The sequence below is a fragment of the Leuresthes tenuis genome, unplaced genomic scaffold (genome assembly GCF_036924035.1).
Source record: "Leuresthes tenuis unplaced genomic scaffold, fLeuTen1.0.hap1 SCAF_16, whole genome shotgun sequence".
Classification (NCBI taxonomy): domain Eukaryota; kingdom Metazoa; phylum Chordata; class Actinopteri; order Atheriniformes; family Atherinopsidae; genus Leuresthes; species Leuresthes tenuis.
This window is the reverse complement of record NW_027325370.1, coordinates 21,851,683-21,860,150: the sequence shown is the minus strand read 5'-3', so window position 1 is coordinate 21,860,150 and position 8,468 is coordinate 21,851,683. Positions and strand designations below refer to the sequence as shown.

The 8,468-nt window shown below is 43.4% G+C and overlaps 1 protein-coding gene across 2 annotated transcripts; it reads left to right on the top strand.

The window, feature by feature from the left end:
* Window positions 1-2,535: 2,535 nt before the first annotated feature.
* LOC140271338 (poly(rC)-binding protein 2-like) lies at window positions 2,536-8,455 on the top strand. Of its 2 annotated transcripts, none has more exons than XM_072366507.1 (13): window positions 2,536-2,704; window positions 3,547-3,680; window positions 4,423-4,446; window positions 4,537-4,569; window positions 4,708-4,824; window positions 4,919-5,050; window positions 5,154-5,282; window positions 5,401-5,475; window positions 5,655-5,696; window positions 6,067-6,139; window positions 6,224-6,279; window positions 6,394-6,563; window positions 7,188-8,455. In XM_072366507.1, exons 2-13 carry the CDS (start codon window positions 3,612-3,614, stop codon window positions 7,222-7,224), a joined length of 957 nt encoding a protein of 318 aa, XP_072222608.1. In that variant the 5' UTR covers window positions 2,536-2,704; window positions 3,547-3,611; the 3' UTR covers window positions 7,225-8,455. The 2 variants fall into 2 exon arrangements, with proteins under 2 accessions (XP_072222608.1, XP_072222607.1); XM_072366506.1 differs by having other exon boundaries at window positions 5,655-5,714.
* The last annotated feature ends 13 nt before the right edge of the window (window positions 8,456-8,468 follow it).

The window sequence follows — 8,468 nt, the reverse complement described above, 5'->3', positions numbered from 1 at the left end:
GGGGGGGGGGGACCAAGAAGCACTAAAACAAACTGCTTTCTGAATATCTGAACTCCACTCCCTCCACTGTGGAGGCAATCTATGGAAAGCAAAGTGATTCTGAATCCATGAAACTGAGCCAGACATGATTCATGAGTCACACACCAGTGTGTAAACCACACTGTGTAGGACATCAGTTCTGTTCGAGAATTGGATTTATCAAAGATAAACCATTCAGAGGACTACAGAAGATTGGTTACTTACAATAGCAGGCCATTCCGGCCATCAGCTAATTGTATTGTGGGTGCTCTGATGTGCACCAGATTAATGAACATGTGCTCCATGAGTTCAGGCAGAACACACTGTCAACCAGACCATGAAGACAGTTCTGGGGCTTTACTGTTCTACTTCATCTTTTTCGTTTGCTTTCAGTCCTTAAATCAGCCACTGAAGCTACTCTGAGGATTTCATTGTAGATTGCAGTTTCCACTGTGTTTTTTCCTCATTTCAAATATCAGTTACGGAACAGAGAAACAAGACATTAGAGTTGCAGAAAACAACCTGATCAGTTCTTTGGGAAGTAACATCATCAACCATTTTCTTTGCATAGAAAATAAATGAAAGATTTGTGTATTTCAGGTCAAGAAATCCATTGGTAAAGTTCAGTAAAATGTCAGGGGTGAAAAAATGGAGGCGTGAAAACCTTCAGAGTATTGGACTAGTATAGTCTATCAGAAGAAATGTCAGTTTTACAAGACTTCATTTCTTCATCACCGGAAATCTACAGAAACACTGACATTGCGGCCAGTGCTGTGAGGCTAACTGTTTTCATTTGAGTTATTATCTGATATCTTTGAAGTTTCGTCCTGCTCTATCACTAAAACGCATAAGTCTTGGCTCCTCTTTTAAAGTCTAAATTTAGAGTGCCGATCCATTTCGTAAAATAGTCCTTTAAAATAGGACCTTTGCTTTGCTGCTTTTGTGCTTCCAAACTTTGTGCCACTCACTCTCTAAAGGTCATTTTTAGGTTGCAGATTCAGAATAAACCTCAGTTAAATGGGAACTCCGGTATTTTTAAACCTAGACCTTATTTCTGGCATGAAATACTTTTATCTACTCACCGAGAACAGTTTGGCGAAAGTCGGCGTCCTTTAAATAGAAGCTATTTAGAAAACTCGCGATCGGCGTATATCCATATAACGGAGTGAACAGGGCAGAGACGATACAGCCTCTGTCTTTATTTCACCAATACTTTAAGAAGAATGAATGAACGAACGTGTACTATAGCTCTATTAGCACATAGCTACTGTTATGTGGCTACTTGCAGCTATAGGAGAGCTAATGGAGGGAATTCCACACACACCTCTACTGGGACCACTTCATCCACACACATGGCTGCAGCACAGCTCATTCACTCCGGTAAGAACGTCCATCCTACTCAAAGTTGTCGTTTACATTGTCAAAATCTGATAAATATCCTGTCATGTTGCACAAAACTAGCAGTAGCAAACTCCGTGTGAAGTTAGCCGACTGTCACAGAGAAAGGAATAAATAAACTGTGCTCCAGGGGGGCGTGTGGATGAAGTGGTCCCAGTAGAGGTGTGTGTAGAATTCCCTCCATTAGCTCTCCTATAGCCGCAAGTAGCCACATAACAGCACCTGTGAGCTAAAAGAGCTATAGTACATGTTCGTTCATTCATTCGTCTTAAAGTATTGGTGAAATAAAGACAGATAATGCCTTATTTAGAGGCTGTATCATCCCTGCCCTGTTCACTCCGTTATATGGATATACACCGATCGTGAGTTTTCTAAATAGCTTCTGAAGGACGCCGACTTTCGCCAAACTGTTCTCGGTGAGTAGATAAATGTATTTCATGCCAGAAATAAGGTCTAGGTTTAAAAATACCGGAATTCCCCTTTAAGTCTTGCAAGCAGGCAGCTTGGAGACACAAACTCTTGGTGCTATTGTGCCATCTGTTGGATTTATACACAACTGCAGTGGGGGCGTTGGGAAGTTTTCAGGGCAGCACACGAACCACTGAAACCTCTTTTAGCTCTGTAAGCATTTAGAATATTTGTAATACTTTAGAATAAAACTTTCAACATTGAATCATGGAATCCTGATTTGGTTCAGCTTGATAAACAAATACCCTTGGATACTTTGATTATTGATTTTTAGTCTCTTTTTAATGTTTTAATAGCAATAAAAATTATAATAGTTGTTGTTATTATCATTCGTAGTAGGAGTAGTGGTTGTAGTAGTAGTTTGAGCAAAAGAGGGAAAAAAAGACAACAGAATTTTTCATGAAGCCACTGTACAAAATACGGCCAAATACATGAAAATGAATTGTAACGTGTGTTCATGGATTAGCTGAACAACCTCAGCATCCTGCACCAACAAGCATTTTCATCGCACTCATTTGTAAAATTCCTTATGCAGTCTGATGTCTATGTTGTTTTGATAGAAACGCTCATAGTGGGGAGGGGGCGTGACCCCCCTCCCCTGGTGGGCGTGGATGACCCAGTGGAGGGGCGGGGCAGCGATGGGGTCAAAGTTGAATGTGTTTTGTCTTTTGTGTTAAGCAGAAGAGAAGAGTGGAGTCCGATCACACAGCGGTGTCTCTTCCCTCTTCCCCGGATCCTTTCAAAACTCCCTCCCGAACCTCTCCCCTTCTACCCTTGCCACCCTACCCACCCCCTGAACACACTTCAAGGGACGGTTCGGGTAAGACTTACAGAAATTCGGTTTCGTGATGTATCTCTCGCTCTCTCTCTCTCCTTTTTCCCTCTCAGAGTGTAGGACGGGAATAACTCAGTGCGATCCGTAGGCCGCGGGATACGGCTATTTCCAGGATCGGACGATGCTAATGCTAGCCCGCTGAATGGAAAATTACCGAACTGTGTTTAACTGAATGGCTGCACGGGAGTTAGTTATCACCCGCTGTGCCTTAAATACATCTTCCAAATGTGACGATTTCACTGAGTAATTTATGTAACGTATTTCTAAAGCCATTAGCGGGGAATTTTGGAAGTTACGATGGATGCGTTGCTGTGCTAACTGAGCTTTCATATCATGGTTGCGTGACTAGCTGTGATGCTCACCCGCAAAATGGGATTTGCGATGTTTACGTTGTATTGCTTGTCCTCCATTTTTACTACCGATGCACTCTCGACAGTAGTGCACCACTGGATGTAGAAAGGTTTTGGGCGACTTTCAAAAGAATCATCGAAAAGAGCGCTCGAAGTTATGTCGCCGCAGCTTTTTGGTGCCAGGAAATAGACACGGCCCCTTGGAGACAGTGGGTCATTGTGCCAACGTGAATGAGTGGACTCGGGCCAGTCTAATGTGAATTACTGAACTGAAACGCCTCATTCTTTGGAAGTGGCAGGCAAACGCTGCTTAAGTGTACAGCAAGCTCGTCTCTACAAATGTTAACTGCACTCCATTGATCTGCGCTGACTGCAGTTTTTTTTTTTGTAAACACGGTTTCACTCTGAGATGTTCTCACACTTTACAATAAGCACATTTGACTCTGACGCTATCTTTTTCCCCCAACTATGTTGCAGACATACAGCCGCTAACCAAAAACTCACTTTGTGGGCCAGTGTAGTGTGTGGATTGTGCTGCAGCAATGGACTCAAGCCTGGTTGAAGGAGGACTTAATGTCACCTTAACCATCAGGCTACTCATGCACGGGAAGGTGAGTGTGACCGCCTGCTGTGTTTCATGTTTGCATTCACTCCACATGTTTGGATTTGAGTGGTATCTCAAACCACAACCCTAATCGACTGAAAGGTTTTTAAAGAAGAATAAGACTAATAGGGGGCAGTGCTTGAATACACTAACACATGCAAAGTTGAGACTTACTGACTTAGGAACCAGCCATTTCTTCCCGTGGTGACGCTGTCTTTTCTGCTTTGGGGAGAGAGCGGTTCGCAAAGCTCTGCTCAAAGGCGGACTCTGGCGGTACAACTAACCCTCTCTGAGTCCTGTCAAACCAGAGAACGGGAAGTCAGCAGAAACTCTCCCGCCTCGGGGAGTGATCTCTTGTGTGTTAAGGGAGTGAAGGCCCAGCTGCCCTCTCCTCTTGTCGTGGGAAGGGAGGAACAGGTGGGCCTGCCAGAAGGGCTGCGAGGACTCCTACGCAAGAAGTCAGGCGTTACTCTGAATCTGATAGAGTCCGTTCTCTGCTGTTGCTCGCATTGGACGAACAAATTGACTCATCTCTCCAGTCCAGCAACCAAACCTTCCTTTTCAAATTTTTTTTTCCCTAACTGGTCCACTTTGCTGTGCTGCTTCTCAGCAACAAATGTGTTTTATTTTTCATTTTTTATGTTATCACAACCAAGAGCCCGTCAATCAAAGTTAATTAGTTGCTGAAAGTTTAAGAAACGGGCAATTCATGTACTATGTTAACATGCTTTTTTTCCTTCTCTCCGTAGGAGGTTGGAAGTATCATTGGCAAGGTAAGCGATTTCTGCTCCTGGAACGATGCTATCTTCTGCTTGTCCCCGGGTGTGTTTTTATAAATATTGCATATTTGTTGTTTCCTACAGAAAGGAGAGTCGGTGAAGAAGATGAGAGAGGAGGTACGTTCCTCTCTTCTTCTTTTTTTTTTTTAATGTGGCCAAACTAGAAGCAACATGTCCGTAGCTGCAGTGCAGCCGACTCGCGCATCCTTTGACTGCACAGGGGCATGTCCTGTTGTCCTTCCTCTATCTGTGCAGAGTGGTGCTCGCATCAACATCTCGGAGGGGAACTGCCCGGAGAGGATCATAACCCTCGCGGGGCCCACCACCTCCATTTTTAAAGCCTTCTCCATGATCATTGAGAAACTGGAGGAGGTGAGAGCCGCTCGCTGCATCGTTGCCGAAAAAAACCGCACCATGAACGCAACCGATTTTCAAATGTTCTCTCGTTGTGCCACTTTACCTTCAGGACATCAGCACCTCAATGACTAACAGTACAGCCACCAGCAAACCGCCAGTCACCATGCGCCTCGTTGTGCCTGCCAGCCAGTGCGGCTCACTCATCGGCAAGGGCGGCTGTAAGATCAAAGAGATCCGAGAGGTGGGTTGTCTGCCTCCTTGTGAAATAAATGGATAAATAAATCATTCTTTGCATTTTATCCTTGACGTGCCATAGCTGATGTGTGCCGGTTACCTCTCTGTAGTCGGCAGGAGCTCAGGTACAAGTAGCAGGGGACATGCTGCCCAATTCAACAGAACGTGCCATCACCGTTGCAGGGACCCCACAGTCCATCATCGAGTGCGTGAAGCAGATCTGCGTCGTCATGCTTGAGGTACAAACGATGCCACGACTCAGTCCCGTTCCGTTTTTGGAAATTCTCTGTTGCTGCTGCTACTCTCGATGATTAAAAGTGAACGTCAAAAGTCAACAGCCGATGTTTCTGCTTTTAGTCTCCACCAAAAGGAGTGACCATCCCGTACAGACCCAAACCCTCAGGCTCTCCTGTCATCTTTGCAGGTGGTCAGGTAAACAACTAAAGTTCTTGTTTGGGTGAAGTGGTCAGAGGAGTTTGTCGTTCTCTTGGAGCTGGTGTTTCTGTGTAGTCTTGTTCTTGTGGCACATCAAGGGCAGGGGACTGGTGGATATTGGAGGATGCTGTGTGTGACACTGCCACTCCCTCCTAAGTGCTGTTCTCTCCTTGCAGGCATACGCTGTCCAAGGGCAGCACGCCATTCCACAGCCTGATGTAAGTGAAGGGCCCTCTGTAAGTGATCCAATATATTTGCAACTTCGGTCCTGGGAAGCCATGCCACCCTCTTATTTCATCCCTCTGTTTGTTTGTTTTCCAGTCATCACTTCCAGATACACACTCATTGAAAAGAAATCCCAAAATTACAGACTAAAAGTCTTTACAAAGAGTTTTTTGTTTTGTGTTTAAGTTCAGGTTAAATCACAGGTCCCATGTTCCATTTCAGTATTTCCGCTCATCATCACTGTAACCACTTGCAAAAGGGGAATAAAAATTTCAGGCTAAGGTATGTTTTCTTTCTCTCCTCCTAACGCATTTCTGTCTTTCTCCACACGTTTGTTCTCCTGCCCGTCATTGCTTCAAACAGCTCACCAAACTTCACCAGCTGGCAATGCAGCAGAGCCCTTTCCCCATTGCACACAGCAACCAGGGCTTCCAGGGTAGGTAGATGTCGTCAAAGGAGGGATGTGATTGTTATACGTGCAATATTCACACTAATGGGAGTTTCCTTTTTGCTCCTTAAGCTGGGATGGATGCCTCTGCACAAACTGGCTCTCATGAGCTGACCATTCCAAATGATGTAAGCCGCTTTTATCCCCTTCCCTGTTTTTCTTTTCTAAAATGCTTTTAGAACCTGTTTATTTTCCTCTGTGCCATTGAAAGCATCACTCTGATTGTTCTACTTACTTTGCAGCTGATCGGCTGCATCATCGGCCGTCAGGGCGCAAAGATCAATGAGATCCGTCAGATGTCAGGGGCTCAGATCAAGATCGCCAACCCAGTGGAGGGCTCCACTGACAGACAGGTCACCATCACCGGCTCCCACGCCAGTATCAGCTTGGCCGAGTACCTGATCAATGCCCGGTAAGAAAAGAAGCTCTGTGCCAGTGCAGCATGTTCATCGCACAGCAGCAGGTGGACAGGCTAAAAGCTGCGTTTTAAGCCTGTTTGCCTTCTCGGGCATGTCCTTCCTTTACTTCAATCTGAGTTTATGGAGGTTACGTCTACTTTACATGTGCACTTAACAAGCTAGTGGTTGTCAATGACCTTAAAACAGAGATAAGGATACATTGCCTCATTTATAATGGCAAATTAGAAGACCAGGATGGTCTCTTTTGACAAATAGTCTTGGTGTATTAAAGGCTTTTTCATGTCAGTCTGCCGTTACTTGATTGACTCTAAACGGTCACTTATTGGGCACCTGGAAATATAAATGCATCAAAGCTCGGTTTGTGCTGTAAATCCGACAGTAAATGCATTCTTACACTCCTGCTTCCAACTGTGAAACTCATTTGACTAGAATTTAAATCTCATTTCCTCACATAGCTCCAGGTGAATTAACAGTGCCTTGTCTTGTTGTTTGAGACTGTTATTTATTTTACCTCCATGTTTTACTTCAGTGTGCATCTTCTTTTTATCACTTTGTTTGAAGCGGTGCAGTAAGAACAATCACACAGCAGGTCTAAAGTGTCTTTGTTTTCTGCTCAGGCTGTCCTCTGAAGCTACTGGACTTGCAGCCAACTGACATGGCGGATCCTCATCAGCACCTAATGTAACCCCCTCCCCCTACTTTTTACCAAGAGGTCCTTTATTGAACTTAATGCAAAAACCAAGTACTCGAAACTCACTGTTTTCTCCTGCCTTGTTTAGACACCTACAGAGTTGTAATTACACCATCTCCATGATAATGGTATTATATTTATTTATTATGTTTTTAAATTCCCTTTGCATATAGTTTTCAAAGACTCTCCTCGGTTGTATTTTATTTTTACCCCCCCACACCTCTTATTTTGCTGTATATCTGTATGATCTTCTTGATATACTGTAGGTTAAGCGTTTTAGAAAAATCTGAAAAGGCATAAATAATGTTTTTCTTATGTCAGATTTTTCTTAGAAAATGTAAAAATTCTGAAAAAAAAAACAACCAAACCACACAATAACATTATAGATGGACTGTTCTTTCCCTCCTTTTTAAATATCTATTTATTTTTTATTTAATACTCGGTTCCTTGTACAAGTAAAATTCATTGATATTTGCCATTTACTATTTGAAGCTGTACTTCCTGGACGAGGCATTGTAGGTTTTAACGGGTTTCGGTGGGCGCAAAGGAGCTGAGGACGTATGCAGGAAAAAACTTTGAAGTCGGAAGGTGATTTATCTCTTCTTTAGTGCGGGTTCAAATGATGATTTTTAAGCTACATCATGTCTCAACCTCTAACTTGCTGAGTAATTGTTTTGTGTCATTCCTGTGTTTCCATCCGTTTTATTTGTCGATCAGGACTTTTGAGCATTGTTGTGTATTGGATTCTGATAAGGGTGGGTGGGCCTTGGTCCCCAGGAGGGGGGAGGGGCACGGGTGGGGGGGACCTGAATGAGAGGAAAATATTTTCTTTTCTCAGAAATTACTAAGACCATAGTGATGATAACATTGAAATGTTTGTTTTAAATAGAGAAAATATTTTTTTTAACTGCAGGGCTGGGGGAATGCTGCAAGGGGCAAAAACTACAAGACGTATTGGTCTTTATAAGTATATTATGCTGAGGTATTAAATTATGATTAACTAGAAGGAGAATTATAGAATTAACACTAGTTTCCTGCTATCCTTTTTTGCCTGGGTCAGATTTTATTTTTATTATTCTTTGCAGGATGAAGAAACTCACGTTTTTTGTGCACGTTTTCAAACTATTGTAGATCTGGGTGCAATTGTTGAAGAAAAGAAATACAGAAATAAAAGATGTGAAATGCTTAAACACACCCCCTGTGGCTC

Coding starts and splice junctions, on each gene's coding strand:
- LOC140271338 (XM_072366506.1), top strand. CDS start 3,612: ATGGACTCAAGCCTGGTTGAAGGAGGACTTAATGTCACCTTAACCATC. Junction 3,681..4,422: donor GGCTACTCATGCACGGGAAG/GTGAGTGTGACC, acceptor TTCTCTCCGTAG/GAGGTTGGAAGTATCATTGG. Junction 6,140..6,223: donor CAGCAACCAGGGCTTCCAGG/GTAGGTAGATGT, acceptor TTGCTCCTTAAG/CTGGGATGGATGCCTCTGCA.